General features: G+C 32.8%; 1 protein-coding gene across 1 annotated transcript in view; it reads left to right on the forward strand.

Moving 5' to 3' along the window:
- LOC127702535 (uncharacterized) overlaps nt 1–21,420 on the forward strand; it is a 67,310-nt gene that overhangs the window by 2,200 nt on the left and 43,690 nt on the right. The window contains exon 2 of the mRNA XM_052206779.1: nt 6,322–6,406. Within this exon, the coding sequence (XP_052062739.1) occupies nt 6,340–6,406 (67 nt within the window). The 5' untranslated portion in view covers nt 6,322–6,339. The remainder of the gene's footprint in view (nt 1–6,321; nt 6,407–21,420) is intronic.

Here is a 21,420-nt window from a genome sequence, read left to right on the forward strand (position 1 = left end):
TATATCAATTTCACAAATTCCTTAAACAAATGTATAACTTTGCACCTATATTGTAACATCTGAAAATATACATGTACGTCTAGTTTAATTCGTTGGCAAATTACGTCCCTAATCGATTTAAAACCATAAATTTTTCGACGATGACGGGATTTTTCAAAATGCCGTCTGTGTCATTTGTCGTGTTCATACTTCAGATAAATTTGCCTTTCTCATTATTTATTTGGCGTATTTTTGAAGGTGGCATGTTTTGTCCATGATTTTTTAAAAAGTAGTTTTTTCGATGAAAAACAAATCTTTTGTGAAAGTCCATACATATTATCACATTAAAATATAGAAAGGCAAAGACGTATATCTACATGTGTATTTTTGTCTCTGAGAAAGGCAAAACAACAGATAAGCCTGACAAGTTACAGACAGGCAGATAAAGTCTGTAATACACAATTATTCAGGTAGTACACAGGAAACGTATGCAAAACCAAATTACCAATACTTGTTATAATCATCCCCTGTACAAAGTTATTTCCAAAGTTTTAATGTAATGTACGACATATTTTTCCCACGGAAAATTCTTCCAAACATCAAATTTTATCACAACACTGAAAAACAAATCAATATTTATATTTTCAGCTTCTTAATGTTTTAACATTGTAATTTTTTTATTAATTATATATCAATTGTAAAATGCATCGGTTTTTTTTTTTTTTTTATGTTTGTAAAATGTGTCATTTGATAAGAAAAAAAATTAAGCCTTAACACAATGCTAATGATTTGATTTTTCTTCTTTTTTTTTTTTTTGTAATTTTATTTGACAAAATATTTACCGAAATTTGACCTAATGTAGAGATAAAGTGCGCATAAGTAAATGTAAGAACGTATCGACCCTTTACCAGCCGATCTGTACCGACAGAGTTATCGACCCTTATTGTGACTTGTATAGCTGCGTATGCAAACTCACCAGTCAAAAAAGAACTGACGATAACATGGCAAAAAACGAAAAACGACAAAAAGACAAACAACAGTCTACAAACCAAAACATAAAAAATACTAATGAGTGATCTGGATACCGTATCAAATGGGAGATATGTACTCCATATGCTTGTGCTTCTGGAATGTTGGTACAAAGAAATATAAAGCTCACAATACTGAAGCTAAAATCATTTCTTATATAGTAAAATTTTGTTCTCATCCGAACAAAGGTAAATGTTCACCGGATACCATCAAATATATATTTACTTTTTTGCAAGCATACACTGACTTGTCTTTTTGACACGCTGGGTGTTTTTGCTATAACATCTTATTGTCCCAATTTTTTTGTATGTGAAAGTTTGATACGTTTAAAATAAAATTGAGAAATGAAATGGGGAATATGGCAAAGAGAGCAAAAAGTAGAAAACAGCCCAAGGCCACCAATGGGTCTTAAACTCAGCGAGAAAATCCCGCACACGGAGGCGGGCTTCAGCTAGCCCCTAAACAAAAATGTGTACTAGTTCAGCGAAAATGGACGCCACACTACACTCCGAAACATATAAACGAACCAAAATTAAAAAAAACATAGAAGATTAACAAAGACCAGAGGTTCCTGACTTGGGACAGGCAGGGGTTAAACATGTTTTGTGAGATCTCAACCCTCCCCCTATACTTTTAGCCAATGTAGAATAAACAAGCACACAACAATACGTAAAGTAAAACTCAGTGTTAAAGAAGTCCGAGTCCGACATTAGAATAGTCAACAGAAGAAACTAGGCAAAATGACAATGCTACACAAATTAACAAAGGACTACTAGCAGTTACTGACATGCCAGCTCCAGACTTCAATTAAACTGATTGAAAGATTATGTCTTCGTCATATGAAAATCAAGCAAAATCCATCCCGTTAGGTGTTAAGTATCATACCATCATAAAATATACGAGAAGAATATAACCCGTATCATGCCAACAACTGGTTTTAGAATAAATGTGTTTATTTCCAATGCAAAGACCCTATGAGTGAATCAATATTAATTCCTAAAAATGTCATCGTTAATGACCTGACAAGGGTATCGTAATTATGTCCCTTCTGAATAAGTCTGTTTAAAGGTTTGGTTAGCTTTAGAGGTGAATGACGACATATTTGTGCTTTGTATAGAATATTACCATAAAAGATTGGATGTGAAATACCTGAACGTATAAGATGTCAGAACGTTGATTTATATTTACGAATGATGTCCTTGTATCGATGATAAAATTTAGTAAACGTTTTGATGAGTTTGTGATATCGAAAATCCTGGTGTAATAATTTTTCAGTAATACAGAGATTTCGTTCGTTAAAATCAAATACGTTGTTACATACACGAGCGAATCGAACAAGTTGAGATATATAAACACCATAAGATGGTGACAAAGGAACGTCACCATCTAAAAATGGATAATTAACAATAGGAAATGAAAAAGCTTCCCGTTAGAGATATAGATATCAAGATCCATGAAAGAGGAGTGTTCATTGTTAGTATTAGCTTTATTTAAAGTCAGTTCAGCAGGATAAATCTCTTCAGTGTACATACTGAAGTCATCATTATTGAGAGCCAATCTATCATCCAAATATCTAAAAGTGTTATTAAATTTTTGTATCAGATGTTGTTTCGGTGGGTCTTTGCTGATTTTATCATAAATTGTAACTCGTAACAATACAGAAACAGGTCAGCAATAAGTGGTGCACAGTTAGTCTCCATTGGAATCCCGATAACTTGACGATATAGGGAATCTCCACAGCGAATAAAAAAGTAATCTAGTAAAATTTCAAGTACAGTTATCGTAACAAAGCAGGTCCAATTGACATAGTTATTTTGTTTGTTGTTACTAAAAAATGACCTAAAAGAGTTTGAACATATAAATATTCGCATTCTGACTTTTTAAATGCCCATTTAATTAGGTTTGTGATTTTTTTCTTAATGAGATTATGAGGCAAAGTGGTATATAGGGTAGAAAAATCAAAACTTTGAACAGATTCGAAATCACCAATATTATCATGCAATTTATCAAGTACTTCCAACGAATTTTTGACACTCCAAAAGTAATTAATTCCACTATTTTCAAAGGCCTTATTTGAAAAATTTATTACCAGGTTTTTGATTGTACCAAGTGTACCAGTAAGTAGAATAGACAGTTTAGTAATCGAACAATGGCTTGAAGACGAAATAAATCTATATTTGTAAGCTGTTTTGTGCAGCTTCGGAAGCCAGTACATAGTTGGAACAGTCATGTTATTCGGTTCTGCTTGTAATGAGGTAGCTAAACGTTTATGTTTGTTACAGATGTCATTTTCCGAAAATGGAGTCAGTTGGAATGTTGGTGAATTCGTGATTTCCTTTTGCAGAACCTCAATGTAAATATTACGTCAAACAATAATGATATTATTGGCAGCCTTATCAGCCTGGACAGAAACAAATTCCTCAGCGAGTTCTTTTAGCATATGTTTGATACGAGAAATAGGGCTATTATGGTTGTTGTTAGGAGTAAAATGTTCTATAAAATTTTAATACGAGTATCAACTATGTTCATTATATTACTGAATTAAAAACAAAAATCTAAGGATTTTTTGTCAGCTTTTTCTCGAATTATCCATTTCGTACGGAGTGAGTCGTTATGTTTCTGCTCAAATTGAAATCTTGATCGTGATAATATACAATTAGAAGATCGCTGATTAGGTTAAGATGCCGATTTTCAGTGGTTATTTCATAAACTAATATCTCTATTGATATAGCTATTTAAACAGGTTTTTGTAATACGCCCCTAACCAAAAGTTTTGAAACCAAAATATAAATATTATTTGAAAGCATGAAAATTTAAAAACCTTCTAAAAAGAATACTAAATTCTGTCTTATATGGCTGCTTTTTTTCCATTCGTTTCGCTCGTTAATATAGTCGGGCGTTTGATTTTGTCAGGTTTTGTGTACTTCCCCCTTAATGAGTTTTCCTTAGAATTCTGTATTTTTGTTTATACTATTTATGCTTACTTAGAAATAGTCTGAAGTAGATGCGAGCAGGTGGCATTTAACACAAATATTATGATTTAAGTGCGCGCAACATGTGTTTCTTGAATAACTTCAACATTTAAAAAAAGTTTGAAAATCAAAACAGAAAAGACTTCTGCGAGCAATTAATTAATAAGAGAACAGCTGTCTATACGGTTTACTTATATTTTGGCATTGGACAAGGTCATACATTTTGCAGGCTGTTTATGACATTTTTACACTAAAACCGCTGAATGTGTAGTGATTGATACTTAAGTTTGGGATAATATGATTTATTTATCAGTCGTAATTGGTTTTGAAATAGCTTACAGAAACTGCAAGTACTCTTATTTCGGAGCTTCTTGTCTATAGGTTTGTTCTTATGTTGTGCTGTAACACCACTGTCCCAGGTTAGGGTAAGGTTGCGCGCCACATCTCTAATGTGCCTGTACCAAGCCAGGAGCCTTTAGTTCAGTGGTTGTCGTTGTTTAATGTCTGTCATATTTTCGTAAATTTATTTGTTATATATTAAGCCGTTAGTTTTCTCAATTGAATCGTTTCACATTTTTCATGTCGGGGATTTTTAAAGCTTATTATGCGGTATGGGTTTTTCTCGTTGTTGAATGACTTACGGTTACCTATAACTGCTTCCATCCACTCATTTGAATTTTGGTGGATAGTTTTCTCATTGGCAGTTATACCACATCTCTTTATTTCTATATGGTAGTCTGATGGAATAGTCAAATAAAACAATTCTATTAACTAGAAATTTTAGACCAGTGTGTTTTAATGAAAACAACACAAACACCCTGTCTATTAAACGGAATGTGTTCTTGAAAACGCATGATCATTCCACAGGGGTACCAAACTACTTGTAGTAACAAAATATGGATTTCATTTCCATATTCACAAAATATATTTCTGTAAAAGCCTTAATCGGGTACTCTGGTGACAACAAGTTTGAAAAGGAACACAAGTAGGACACATTGAGAGCATTAAACAGAAAAAGGACGAAATAGAATATTAAAAAAAAATCAACATTGCTGGCGGTTGTCGCAACTATAGGTTTAACACAACTACACGTTATTTGACATGAAATGTATATACAAATGTGTAATTCAAATCATTTCAATACAGATGCAATGGCCACTTGGGTGATTGTTACATCTGGAATACAGGCAATGTCACTGACGAACATGACACGCTTTCCATGTATACATTACGTCTGTATGAATATATATATGATAAATATGTAGAGCATTTGCTTACTATATTATTTTGAATATATATACTGCATCTTACGATCCTTTACGACAGATAATTTTGCTAATCTGCAATCAATTCCATCTTCATGCCTAATATATCATGTACTGTGTTACAACTCTAGATTCTACTGACGAGGAAAGGTAACACTAGGCCCCCGAAAGCTGAATTTTAAGTTCAGTCTAGGTGGCCGAGTGGTCTAGAGCGCTGGACACAGTGCAGGCGGTGTTGTCACGATATCCCAATAGCATGAGTTCGAATCCCGGCGAGAGAAGAACAAACATTTGCTTCCGCAAATTTGCAGATTTAACATTGTTGTGCTGATATTTAGAGTAATTATGAATATAATATGTGTTTTCAGCCGTGTATCACCTTCACTGGTGATCCAATGGATGGAGTTGTCACTTGTTTAGACGTACTTATATATAATATATATATATACATTTATTTATCTTACCTCCTATAGATTTATGTGGATATGATTGGTTAAAGGACTACACGTGGTGACTACATATATTTGCTATAGGGTGTCCTAAAAAATATAGGGTTAGTTACCATATAACGTTAGTTACCATATGGGGTTAGTAAGGAATTACTTCCCTTTCAAAACAAAAAAGAAATCTGAAATGTTTCAACAGACGAAGAAATTGATAATGAACGATTGAAATAAATTCATAACACAAATTTAAAGCTAAGTTGTTATTGTTTGCATTTGTTTTTTGTATAGACAAATGGAAGTAGGTTCTTAATACTAAGTATTGAAGACTTAATCACTTTGATAGGCCGCTAGTCTAAATACCACATGTGAAGATAGTCGGTTAGATAAATTCGTTATACGGTGTGCCTAGCTCTCACCCCATATGGAATGTACTGACCCCATATATATCGTATTAGGTCACTCACACACCATGTAACTAATAATATATGTATCAATATAGGACACACAAAGAATTGCCAAATTCATCCAAGATCAATTGCCTAATGGAGTAGAAACCTTATTTTGTTAATGATTTCTTCATATATCAACGGGTAATTTTAATCAAAGTTCTAGTATTTCTTTCTTTTTCAGGTGACAAATTGATTGAATATGCTTTTTGGAACAAAAGGAGTACGAATTTTACTTTATTGGTTGTTATTATTCCCATTTTCTTCTCGTAAGTTGATATAGTTTAAGATTCAAAGTTGTTTGGTGTTTTGTATTATAATTGTTCTAATATCATTTGTCAAGGAGAGTACCAACTTAACCCAGTCTGTTCAACATGTAGCTTTTACAGCTTTGATAGCTTATCAATTAATGGGTTATATATAATACGATGAAACTTTGTGACTTAGGTTATTGAAGGATATTGTTGAGGACTCAGCCAGAAATAGGCTTAAATTGAGACGACCGTAGTTTTCGGATGTTAAATTTCGAAAATCAGACAAATCAAGATCCGGAATTGGCGTAATCAAATACGAGATAGGCAGGAATCTTTTACCTGGACACTTCTCAATCAATCATATTATCAATTTCAAGTCGCAATGAGACAGTTGTCAAGCTTTCATTGTGTGTGTGATGTTTAACAAGATCAATGAGACAAATTATACATAGTCGCATGACTTCATAGATATAAGAAGATGTGGTATGAGTGCCAATGAGACAACTCTCCATCCAAGCCACAATTTGTATAAGTAAACCATTATAAGTCAAAGTACGGCCTTCAACACGGATTCTTGGCTCACACCGAACAGCAAGCTGTAAAGGGCTCAAAAAGAATTCATTCACAGTCTGCGACAAGTAGAAAAATATACTTCAATAATTCTCTGACATAACAACAATGCGAGAACACGACAACTGAAGATCGTTTGGCTTAGCAGTAAATGCAGCCACTTGTTCCTGTTCATCCTCTTTCCTTTAAAAAAAGTGTTTGTTTTAATAATGTGGATAAAAACATCAGTAGCACACCGGAGCAAGTGAAAGCAACTATGAGACATAGACCGTTAGTAAACTTTATAAATTATACATGTTATATGCAATTTTTGAATTTTTGGTATGGAATGTAGAAAGAAGTTAAAGAAGCAAAAATATTTGAAAAAGAACATTACCCCGAAATCATAAGTGGAATATACCGCATTCCTATTGACAGTAAACTACATATATAATATTATGAACCCGTTGTTAGCCCGAGTATAAATTTTCGTATGATATTTAGCCATAATTAATTTTCATTGGTCCTTATGGCTATGAAACATTCAACACAGCTCAATTTTCTTACGAAAAAAAACCAATAACTATGAGCTGTAGGTCCTTTGAATTTAAAAAAAAAAAATTTATATTCTTAAAGTAACCAAAACAGATAAAAGCAAATAGCAAAGTAATTAAATACACAATAATATGTCATCTAAATCACCATCAGGAAATGTCTTTCGACTACACGAGGGAAAACTTGCAAAACCCAGAATGTTGTATACCTTCTTCAGTGTCGATGTGGCATGCAGTACGTTGGCGAGACAGAACAGCCATTCAACAAACGCATGAATGGCCATCAAAGTGACTACACCTGCAAGCCCGACCTCCTAGTAAGTCGTCATTTGAGATCACATGGGCACGCCCAAGCTGATCTCAAAAACCTTACCATCACAATCATAGACCACAACGAGAGGTCAAGGGCCGACAGATTCGCTCGGGAAAGGTTTTGGATAACAAAGCTAAGGACAGTTTCCCCAGAGGGCATAAATGAAAAAAACATAGAATGAGTCACTCATTTTTCCTACTATCACTTGTTTCCAGTAACTCAGGCTTCCGTACTGGACTCTTACAGTTTTAAGGAATTTTTTAATTATACCAGTTTAAATTACAGGGTTCTATTCATTTGGGAGGGATGTATAAGTACCCAGTCACGTTCAATTATTTAACCTTAGTCAAAATTTATTATTATTTTTTTAATAATTATCAAACTGCTATCTATTTGGGATGTTTAAATACGCAGCCTCTGTTTTAATTACTCTACCGTTTAGAGTTGTACCAGTTCATATCGCACATTACTATTTTTATTTGAAGCAGATCTTTGCAGTCTCTGTTGTAAATAGCTACATAACCTACGTCATGTTTAAAAAAAATTTAGAATTGTACAAGCGTGTCTATGACGTTCAGTTTTGACTGTTTTATTGTATAAATTTCAAGATTGTTATAGTTTTATAATCAGACTAGATTGATATAATTCATTTTACATCGTGATAATACTGATGAAGGATATCTGTTATCCGAAATATTTAACATTTGTTCATTTTATTATTATTATTTTTTGGTGATGTTTGTACCCTTTTAGACTTGTTATATATATATGAACGTTGTTTTCAATTTAGACTTGTTTATATTTTTTCGTTTGGGCTTGTATTATATTTGCCTTCGGGTTTATATGATCCGTTCATCCTATTTTGACTCCTCAAAAATCAAGAGTCTATCCTAAATTGAGGTAAATTATATGGCCTTCCAAATACCGTTTCGATTCCTAACATCACTGAAGAGACATTAATTGTCGAAATCCGGATATGGTGTACAAAAATCTTTGCACCTTTGTTTGCGGTATACTATCTTTGCCGCAAGTTTATTGTTTTCTGTTTGGTATTAAATTTATAATTAAGATCCATTTATTACACCTTGTGGTCCGTTTATTTGGAAATCGCCAATGGCAGTCAGCAGGGTTTAAGAACATTTGTTGTTCGACCTGTTAATCAAATGCGTTTTGTTAAAATATACTTTTTCACTGTTTTGGTCTTTTGGAAAATGTTGTTTGTGCTGTATTTAGACCCCTCTAACAAGAATTTTCTTTTGCATGCACACGTATAAAAAAAATGCGGTTTTTATCCAACGCAATGCTGACTGCCAGATGGTATACCGCATACCTGAGGTGCAAAGATTTGTACACCATATCCGGATTTCGACAATTAATGTCTCTTCAGTGATGTTAGGAATCGAAACGGTATTTGGAAGGCCATATAATTTAGCTCAATTTAGGATAGACTCTTGAATATATATATATATATATATATACAGCTCTATGAATTCAGATTCCTTGATTATATACCGGAATCTGGTGTCATATATATATCTGTAATTGTGTATATATCTATGACATCAGATTCCTTGATTATATACAGGAATCTGGTGTCATATATATATATGTAGATGTATATAGCTTCATGACATCAGATTCCTTGATTATATACAAGACTCTGGTGTCATATGTATATATGTAGATGTGTATAGCTTTATGACATTAGATTCCTTGACATATTACATGAATCTGGTGTCAGTTGTCAATGTATGGCTGTTTATAACACAGTAACATCAGATTCCTTGACATATTACAGGTATCTGGTATCAGTTGTCTATGTATGGCTGTTTATAATACAGTATCATCAGATTCCTTGACATATTACCTTATATGGGGGTACCCATTCCGCAACTCCTCCTAAACAACTTATCCTAATGTAATGAAACTTTCTCAGATTCTTTATCATATAATGAAATTGTGCACCTCCTATATTTTTTATTGTCAAAATCTTTTTGGTGTTTCTTTTTCCAAAACATGGACTTTGCCGTTGACTTCTAATCGGTGTACCTATTTTGAATCCACAAATTCTCCTAAACCACTTATTTAATGAAACTTTCTCAGATTCTTCATCATATAATCAAATTGTGCTCGGTCTCCTATATTTTTTTTAGTCAAAATCTTTTTTTGGGGTTTCTTTTTCCAAAGCATGGACTTTTCCATTGAATTATAATCGAGGTACCCATTTTATCATAACCACTTATCATAATTTAATTAATCTTTCTCAGATTCTTTATCATATAATGCCATTGTGCACCTCCTATTTTTTTTTATGGTCAAATTTTTTTTTGGGTTTCTTTTTCCAAAACATGGACTTTGCCGTTGACTTATAATCGGGGTACCTATTTTGTATCCACAAATACTCCTAAACCACTTATTTAATGAAACTTTCTCAGATTCTTTATCATATAATGAAATTGTGCACGGTCTCCTATATTTTTTTAGTCAAAATCTTTTTTGGGGTTTCTTTTTTCTAAAACATGGAATTGCCATTGACTTATAATCGAGGTACCCATTTCATTATAACCACTTAATTTAATGAATCTTTCTCAGATTTTTAATCATATAATGCCATTGTGCACCTCCTTTTTTTTGGCAGAGATGAATTCAAGATATCAAGTAGATAGGGAATACAACATTTCAGAGTATCATTAAAGTTTCAATATAAGCCTTGCATAATTCATCATTTCTGTCGGTCAGTTTGTTTTAATTTCCTTATTTCTTTTTAATCTTTAAACACAGACTATTTTATAAAAACATAACAGGGACAATATTTTGAAATGCAATGTTAAATTTCCATTTTATATCTTGCATTGTTAATTTTTTAACTGTTCACTTTTTTCTCACTTCTTTTCAAGTTAAAAAACAACATTATAGATTTGGACAATTCATTATTTTATAGATTTCAAGGAATTGTTGCTAGTTTATTTTATTGAATCAGCATTTTAATGATTACAACGAAGACATCCATGGGGTACCCTGCACCTTTGATATAAGATATTTTACTTTGACCTTAAAAATCAGTTGAGACACACCCCCTGAAGGTGATGCATGATCATGCCATGTATCATCATTGAACTTCAAACCATTCTCATTTTATATAGCAGACAAAATCTTTACCAAAGAGCATGGGATTCTCACATTTGACCTCAGTTATTAACCTTTACCTTTAACCAAAAGATTTGAAAGTGGTGAATAACAATGCCAAGTATCTTCACTTAACTTCAAACCATAATTCTCAAGTTATAGAGCAGACACAATATTTATCATAGGACCTAAGTTGTTTAGATACCCTAAAGATTATTTTGCTCAAGTTTGGCTAAAATCGATTCACTTCTTATTTTTTCTGGAGAAGATTTTTGAAGGTTAAACAACATAATGAACAAATTGTGTAAAATTGTCTTTAAAGGGCATTAACTCCTTAAGGGGTCAATAATAATTTGGATCATTTGCCAATCTTACTTAGCTGAACATTTTTGCTGTAAATACAGCTTATTTTTGTCTATATTAACATACAAGAAAAAAAACAATAACTAACAAATTTCCTTAAAATTATCAATATATGGTATTAACAGTGTTTATTATTTAATTGTTTTTCATCCTTCGTCGATACATTTATGTAATGAACAGTGCATGAAACAGTTGAAGCAACCAAGAATACAAGTTTTCTTATGTGTCAGGGGCGTAGCAGTCGGCACGGCAGGCACGGCCGTCGCCATACAAATATTTTCCATGCGTACGGCATGCCGTGTTACCAAAATAAAAATGGAAATACCTTCCATTACAACAAAAGTAGAACCATGTTTCCACATTTCACCGCATATGGTAATGAAAGTTATATTCAGGCTTCTAGACTATACGATTAATCGTACTATATACGCGTCTTACCGGATTTTAATCGATACGGCATAGACTTCAATTAATTCATAATCATAACATAATCAATCCTCTTCTACTAGGCTAAATCGCCACAAGACACATGCGCAACAACTGACTGTTTACATTCTCGTTATTATCATTTCTGTCCTAATAAAATACATATATTTCAACTGCTTACATAAAATTGTATTATATATTGTTATTAAAACATCATATATTTACGGTACTATTAGTTTTTAAAATTATTGATATGAAAATGTAATGTACATACTTCATGGGGAGGAAACGGGAACAGCAAAACATTCCCGATGTATTTTCGTACGCTTCGACCTATAAATATACCAAATTTGTCCTATTAGAATCTATATAATTTCTTCATGTCATGCGCTATTCTTATTTTAACATTAGTCATTATATTGGTCGATATTGTAAAATATGGTCAAATATAATGCCTATCTATGTTAAAATGAGTATAGAGCATGACATGAAGGAATTATATCTTAAATAATTGGATGCAATACTAATTCCAGAAATGAACGATGTACATAATAAAGAAATCATTTAATTACAGAAAATTGTAGAAGTAAAATCTTTTCAATGAGAGTTTTACAGATTGAACGTTATTTTTAAATATAAAGAAAAATTCCCTAAAAATTTAAAGAAAACTGAAATTTTGGACTCCCCATCAAGACCTTCATAGTAGAATTGCTAATGCGCTATGACCACCGTCGCCCAATAAAATCTCATATCCACTAACAATGTGTAGTGTTGTTGTTTCATACGGTGTCAATAGTTTGTGCTTTTTTGTGTACAGACCATCATCATTTATATAAGCATGTCACAGTCAACAAGTCTTTTAGTTGTCTAGGTTTGTCTTTATTTTCTGGTGATACTTTTAATGTGCATGTGTAATGCGCAGTACATGAAAATATGAAGTGTTCTAGAACTTCAACTGCTGCTAATTTTAATTGCATTACAATAATATAACCATGCTACTGGCGTGGTACCAAGGACTTAAAGTATATATTCTGATCATGGAAGATTTCAAGCTAGATATAGCTAGCAGGAAAAGTCACAATGATCAGCAACTCATAGAAATCACCATCTGTAGGTTTATTTAGCGTTAGTCCTGGACCACATGGTCTTCGTACAAGTATCGGATGAATTCTATAGCTGTGAAGACCACATGTAAAGGGCATTGTCTTTATAAATAATGCAGCTCTTCGTAGCAACGCATGAAATAAACCCGTGATTTGATTTCATTCCGAAGGGGTTGCGACTGTTTACTAAAACAGAAATGACAAAATCAATTACAGTAATCATAAAGACTCCTTTTCCCATCTCCCAGTCCTTTTATCCCATCTATCTCCGAGAGAGAGAAGACGACATAATTTGTTCCCAACTCCATGTGTAAGTAGATCATAAATTTTATTCCACTGTTTTTACATATTTGATTGGTTGAGACTATCCAACGTGTCATTGAACAAATCTTCATATTCCCTTCTGAGGATCATATTTCCCTCTGAAATGTCGGGATTACATCGTGCAACGTTACGCACGGTTAATGTACATAAAGTTTTGAACTTCTTATTCTTCTTAAAATAGTGATAGCAAAAATCATTATCATGTTCAAATTTATTTCAGACGATAAAACAAAAAGACTAATAATGAACTTTTGATCCGTACTGTTTATTAATGTGTATGTCATGTTAAGTTTAACTTATAAAAACAAGCGGATAAGAAAAAAAAATATTCAAAATAATAATTAATGTATTGATAGTAAACAAAGCATAGGCAGTGGAATAAAACATTCATTTCCCTTTGCCTCGGGAGATATGAAGATTTGCTCACCCTCGAAAAATCATATTTCCCTCATTTCAGTTGATACTATACTGACGGACTTTAAAAACGCAACACACATTTTGGTGATTTTATTTTACCAGATCATGTTTAATGTTCATTTATTACTACTATTCGTGCTTACCGTATACCCCCCAGAATACTACCAAGGTATATATATTTCAGCGTAGTCATATGGTGTAAGTAGGGACGTCGAGACATCAATGGAACAAAAAACAATTTTTGTAATCATAGAGACGTTTGAGGTTATATCATTTGTATGACGATTACATGAGCTAGACAACGATTGCTATTAGTGGAGCAAGAACTTTTCACTCGTACAGAGCACCTGGGATAATACCAAATATTTTCCGTTTGATGTTTTGATGAAATATTTAATGTTTGTCTTTTCTTTGTTTTTCGTTCGGCCATGGTCTTTTTCTTCGACTTGTAGTTTTCGATTGCCCCTTTGGTATCGTCTCTACATTTTTTTGTAAATATAAGTAACTGAAGTTGCATTATATATAGATATTAAATTTGTAATAAATTCGAACATTTCAAAGTAAAGACCAAAACTGTTTCGTTTGTATGTTTCTTATCACTCAAAGTATATCTTTTAAAAAGATAAAGTACACGGATGTCTGTGAGCCCAATTTTTTTTAAATTCATAGCACAACAAACCATTTTTCATACGATGAAATATTTCATTAGTAATTTATCATTATTGGCCTACATCCTGTTTGCTTGCATTGGCATTTTAAAGTACACGGATATAAACTGATCCGAATTGCGGTTAAACACATGACCACTTATAATGATACAATTGATTTTTAAATGAAAAAAATATTATCTTTTATAAAAATTTGATAAAAATTTGCCAACGCATTATTGACTACATTTATAACATACATCTATTGTGAAGGAAGCAAAAGTTGTTAAAACGTGTGTACTATGGAGCGACAGTCAAATAATTCTACACTGGATATCTTCAACGAAGCAACTTAAAACCATTATAGCAAATAGAGTTACGGAAATCAAAGAGCTCACAGGTGAACTTAGCTGGAAATATTGCCCTACACAACACAACCCTGCTGATTTATTGTCACGTGGCATATCGTATGAACAATATAAAAAATAGTAAACTATGGATGCATGGTCCGCACTGGTTGAAAGATGAGAAACAATGGCCGAATGAATTTGAAATTGACAGTAAAGTTATGACCACAATTAGTAAGTACGATGAAAATCAAGAAACGCCAGATGACTTTATAAGGACGAACGAAATACAACGTATTGAACGTAATCGATGTCGATAGATACAACTCATTCAACAAAACTGCGCGTATCTTAGCTTACATACAGAAATTTCTAGCTAACTGCCGTAATCGAGTTTCTGATACTAGTAGACGGACCACAACATATCTGACACCAAATGAGATAAATAATGCAACAATGAAGTTGATTGAAGCTGTGCAACACCAAAGATATAGTGATGTTTTGAAAGCTTATGCTCAAAGTCAAAGCATAGCTTGATACGTCAATTACGATTATATCTGGACAAAGACTGATTAATACGATGTGGTGGACGCATTAATAACACACCGCTTCCAGAGAATGCGAAATTATCGTACTTAATTCCAACAAAGCATAGACTTACAAAGTTACTGATAAATGACATTCACGTTGAAAATTTGCATTCCGGCATAGGAGCTACCGTAACTTATTTGAGGCAGAAATATTGGATACCGTCAGCACGACAAGAAGTTGGATGCGTAATTCGAAAATGTGTAAGATGTCGAAAAGTAACAGAAGTTGACTACAAAGAATCAGATCCTCCACCTCTACCAAAAGATAGACTATCGTCCGAAGAACCATTTACTGTATCAGGCGTCGATTTCAGCAGTGCACTAAACACCAAAGAATACAATGGACTACTTCGGAAAGTGTATATATGCTTGTTTACGTGTGCTAATACTCGAGCTATTCATCTTGAAATAGTTCCAGATATGACTGAAAAATCGTTCATGCTAGCATTTCGTAGATTCATATGCAGGAAATTGATACCCAGAGTTATGATATCAGACAATGCTTCAACATTTGTTGCCGCCGCGGAGGAAATACAGAAGTTAACGGACACTAAATTTTTCATGACAAATTAAGCAAATTTGGAACCACATGGAAATTCATACCAAAACGTGCCCCCATGGTACGGCGGATTTTGAGAAAGACTGGTTGGACTCACTAAGAATTGTCTGAAAAAGATTCTTGGACGCGCATGTATAGATTTACCGCTGTTACAGACATTAGTTGTGGAAATTGAAGCTAACCTTAACAATATACCGCTTACCTATATATCATCGGACATTGCCGATCCAGAGCCGCTTACCCCGTCGCATCTATTATACGGAAGGCAGATTAAATCTTTCCCGTATCCGTTACATACAGATGATAGAGATTGTTATAGTGCCGATTTTACAAACAATCATGGAACAATGAACGACCAAGTGAAAAGGAGATTCCGTCTTATTGAACAATTCTTAGCAAGATGGAAACACGAATATTTGACATCTTTACGAGAATTTCAACGAGTGTCGAGAAATAACAATCAAAGTGTAAAACTAGGAGATGTAGTTCAAATATACAATGATAATTCTCCATGTACAACATGGAAACTCGGTGTAATTGAAGAACTTACCTATGGAAACGATAACCTTATACGATCTGCGACGGTCCGAACATCTAACTCTAAACTTACCGACCAATTGTTAAGTTATATCCTTTGGAGATTTGTAAATCTGATTCAATTATTACCCAGACGCAAAGATGTCAGCGAAGAGCCAATTGCAAGACAGATGCAATAGATAAAATCAGAAAGTGGTTAAAGTGAAAATATTTCAATAATATTTGAGTGAAGTGACAGTAAAGTTAAATTATTTTAATTTATATGAGAGACATTAATTTAAACGAAATATTTCATTTCATTTATTTGTGAAGTTTCATTCAGTTCAAGGACAATTTTATTCAGTTACTTCAGTATATTGAGCCACTTTCTGCGGCCCCGGAGAAGGTTGAGAAATACACGAACTTTTACCTGACGTTGTGCGGACGTCGTTAGGGAACTTCTGTTGTAACATCATTCTATTATGTAGTTGTTACTCTATACCTCAAAGTTGCTCCTACAATACAAATATACAGTTTTCCTGTTTCCTTCACAATATTATGGTGCCGTGACCAGGATAATATTGTGAAGGAAACAAAAGTTGTAAGCTGTATATTTGTATTGTAGGAGCCACATTGAGGTATAGAGTAACAACTTCATAATAGAATGACGTTACAATAGAAGTTCCCTGACGACATCCGTACGTCGTGTGTTTCTCAACAACAGTTGGAAAGCAAGTCCTTAGAAACGTCCGTTGTCGTCAAGCTCTATCAGCAACAATAGTAGGGGGAATTAATTAGGTGGCGCTACTGTTGTCGGTGACGTCAAAAAGTCCGCCAAATCAATCGGCTAAAAAATCTTTTTTCAACATATAACGTTAACAAAATATGTGTCAGGGTCATGTGCATAGTGAAAATTTACACATTGGAAAAGTGAAACAAAGATCATCTGTATTGCGTTTGAAACTGTACGTCTAAGAAAATTTCATTCATACTGGATACAAATCAGACAAATTAATGCTAGCCTATGGATGAGGAGCCTGATGGGGGGGGGGGGGGTCTCATCACGATTCACGAGTTGATTTTTTTGTCAATCACGATTCACAGAAAATAAATTTCCATAATCACGGATCACGAAAATATAAAAAAAAAAAAATCTGTAGAAAAACGGATCACGATAGCGAAAATGCGCCGATCACGAAGAACGAAAATAACCCATCAGGCCCCTCATGGATGGACAAAAGCACAAAAAATAGCAATAGAAAATGCCTTGTAAAGAAAATTTATGGGAAAAAAACATGAAAAAGGAAATGAAGGTCAGTTAATTATATCTATAAGTTAAAAACCTTGCTTATTTGATTATCTCTTTACTAAATGAGCTACAGTAATAAGTGCAAAAACAAGCTTATCAAGTCAAAGAAAAAAAATTCATAGAGATGTTTTCTTACAAAATTGAATTTATTCAAATGGCAAATTCTTGATAGATTTAACAATCCATTGGCATTGATCATTAAGTAAATGGCACAAGATTTGTCCCACCAACTTTCATTTCTGATATAAATATCCAATTATTAAGGTACAATATACAATACTTTGTTTATAAATATGTATATCAGCTGATACAGCAACTTGAAGAGTAGAATTAAGCCCCATTTTGTTTTTTTCTTCAAAAAAGTTTACTTTCATAATCTATAAAATACCTTGAAAAATTTGACAAGGGCTACTAGCTGTGCTATATAATCTAATAATTGAATTTTACAATAATATGATTTTAAAATTCAAAATTATGTCACTTATAATTTTAAGTATAATTTTTACAGAATTTCTGTCAATATTTTTGGTATACTTATCCTTTTTTTGTAGGATATTATCTAGTCAGTACTGTATTGTTCAACTAAGAAATATATGCTTGAGTTAAAAGTCTTTTTTACTTTGAAGAAACTTATTGTGACTCTTGGTCCCACTTTTTAGAATATGAAATAGATATGATCAGTACTATTTATTATTTTTATTTCAGAAAGATTATTTAAATTGTATAAAATATGTTTTATTGCATTAAACATTGTTAGAAGTATTTATAAAAATTTCTACTAGGAGTGATTCCATGTATCATTATAAAAATTACAAATTAAATTTCATCAGCCAGAGCTAATTTATATCAATTAAGCTAAGTTTCTAGGTGACATTTCTTAATTTTTACCAATTTTTTGTCTTTTAATTTTTATCTCTAATCCTTATCTGAAAAGTAGGGAAGTATCTCTTCTTAATATTATAATAACATAGTTGTAATTCGAATTTCATTTATTTTCTTCTTGATTTTTGTAAAGTAAACTTCTGTTTATTCATTTTGCTGGGTTTTTATTTTTGACTTGTGATATCATGGGGAGATAACCACCGCTTCGTGTTGAAAATAACTTGACGTTTGCGTATCCAAAACTCTATTGCCTAGATATTCATATCGAGTGTTTGTCTTAATGAGATGCTTTATCAAATTTAAATTCAGCCCATCATTTTTAGTTTCCTCGGAAATATTTAGATTTTTCGATCAGGAGACTTGACAATGTTCACACAAACTTCAAGTTTGAAGATAAAATGAAGAATGAAGGACTTTGTGTTGACGTGCAATTTTTGACGCGTTTAAACTATGTATATTCAAGATTATTTTGATCAATAAGTTTTTATCGTGACAGTGGTATTTTAGTGAGTAAAAATGAGGTTTGTCTCATCCATAGTTTTACTGAATTTTCACGGTCACGTGACTCTATTGTTGCTGATAATTCTCCATGTACAACATGGAAACTCGGTGTAATTGAAGAACTTACCTATGGAAACGATAACCTTATACGATCTGCGACGGTCCGAACATCTAACTCTAAACTTACCGACCAATTGTTAAGTTATATCCTTTGGAGATTTGTAAATCTGATTCAATTATTACCCAGACGCAAAGATGTCAGCGAAGAGCCAATTGCAAGACAGATGCAATAGATAAAATCAGAAAGTGGTTAAAGTGAAAATATTTCAATAATATTTGAGTGAAGTGACAGTAAAGTTAAATTATTTTAATTTATATGAGAGACATTAATTTAAACGAAATATTTCATTTCATTTATTTGTGAAGTTTCATTCAGTTCAAGGACAATTTTATTCAGTTACTTCAGTATATTGAGCCACTTTCTGCGGCCCCGGAGAAGGTTGAGAAATACACGAACTTTTACCTGACGTTGTGCGGACGTCGTTAGGGAACTTCTGTTGTAACATCATTCTATTATGTAGTTGTTACTCTATACCTCAAAGTTGCTCCTACAATACAAATATACAGTTTTCCTGTTTCCTTCACAATATTATGGTGCCGTGACCAGGATAATATTGTGAAGGAAACAAAAGTTGTAAGCTGTATATTTGTATTGTAGGAGCCACATTGAGGTATAGAGTAACAACTTCATAATAGAATGACGTTACAATAGAAGTTCCCTGACGACATCCGTACGTCGTGTGTTTCTCAACAACAGTTGGAAAGCAAGTCCTTAGAAACGTCCGTTGTCGTCAAGCTCTATCAGCAACAATAGTAGGGGGAATTAATTAGGTGGCGCTACTGTTGTCGGTGACGTCAAAAAGTCCGCCAAATCAATCGGCTAAAAAATCGACGTTACAAACTAATTTTTTCAACTTGTCATGTTTTTATTATAATTGATTTTTAAAGTTTGTAGGCTTTGTGAGCAATACAGTTTCAATAAGAAATAGAAACATTGTCCAAAATAACTTTTATTTGCTTTTTCTTTATCCTGTCCGTTCTAAAAATTATCCGCTATCTTTTTTGTTCGCCAAAAACATCGAATTTAAATAACTTGACGTTTGCGTATCCAAATACGGAAAAGAACGATAAAAATCTTAAATGAAACCGGGTAACCTATTTCAAATTTCTATACAATTATGAAGCCATCATTTTTTACTGTAATACATCAATTTTAGTGACCACCAGTCATGTCAATTTGTGGCTGGTTTTGGCTGCGTTTCTTGTTTAAAACAGCGAATATTCAACTTCTTTTAATTGTACCTGTTTCCAAAGTACTCTAAAATACTGATTTTATTAGAGATATGAATAAAATTATGATTGAAAATTGTTGTTTTTCAGAATTCCATACGATACCTCCATTTAAAAGTAGCTAAAACCCTTCTTGATCCCCTACACAAATTGACGGTGACATTGTTATCTTTTTTCAACATATAACGTTAACAAAATATGTGTCAGGGTCATGTGCATAGTGAAAATTTACACATTGGAAAAGTGAAACAAAGATCATCTGTATTGCGTTTGAAACTGTACGTCTAAGAAAATTTCATTCATACTGGATACAAATCAGACAAATTAATGCTAGCCTATGGATGAGGAGCCTGATGGGGGGGGGGGGGGTCTCATCACGATTCACGAGTTGATTTTTTTGTCAATCACGATTCACAGAAAATAAATTTCCATAATCACGGATCACGAAAATATAAAAAAAAAAAAATCTGTAGAAAAACGGATCACGATAGCGAAAATGCGCCGATCACGAAGAACGAAAATAACCCATCAGGCCCCTCATGGATGGACAAAAGCACAAAAAATAGCAATAGAAAATGCCTTGTAAAGAAAATTTATGGGAAAAAAACATGAAAAAGGAAATGAAGGTCAGTTAATTATATCTATAAGTTAAAAACCTTGCTTATTTGATTATCTCTTTACTAAATGAGCTACAGTAATAAGTGCAAAAACAAGCTTATCAAGTCAAAGAAAAAAAATTCATAGAGATGTTTTCTTACAAAATTGAATTTATTCAAATGGCAAATTCTTGATAGATTTAACAATCCATTGGCATTGATCATTAAGTAAATGGCACAAGATTTGTCCCACCAACTTTCATTTCTGATATAAATATCCAATTATTAAGGTACAATATACAATACTTTGTTTATAAATATGTATATCAGCTGATACAGCAACTTGAAGAGTAGAATTAAGCCCCATTTTGTTTTTTTCTTCAAAAAAGTTTACTTTCATAATCTATAAAATACCTTGAAAAATTTGACAAGGGCTACTAGCTGTGCTATATAATCTAATAATTGAATTTTACAATAATATGATTTTAAAATTCAAAATTATGTCACTTATAATTTTAAGTATAATTTTTACAGAATTTCTGTCAATATTTTTGGTA

The sequence above is a fragment of the Mytilus californianus genome, unplaced genomic scaffold, assembly GCF_021869535.1.
Source record: "Mytilus californianus isolate M0D057914Y unplaced genomic scaffold, xbMytCali1.0.p SCAF_5, whole genome shotgun sequence".
In the NCBI taxonomy this organism is placed as follows: domain Eukaryota; kingdom Metazoa; phylum Mollusca; class Bivalvia; order Mytilida; family Mytilidae; genus Mytilus; species Mytilus californianus.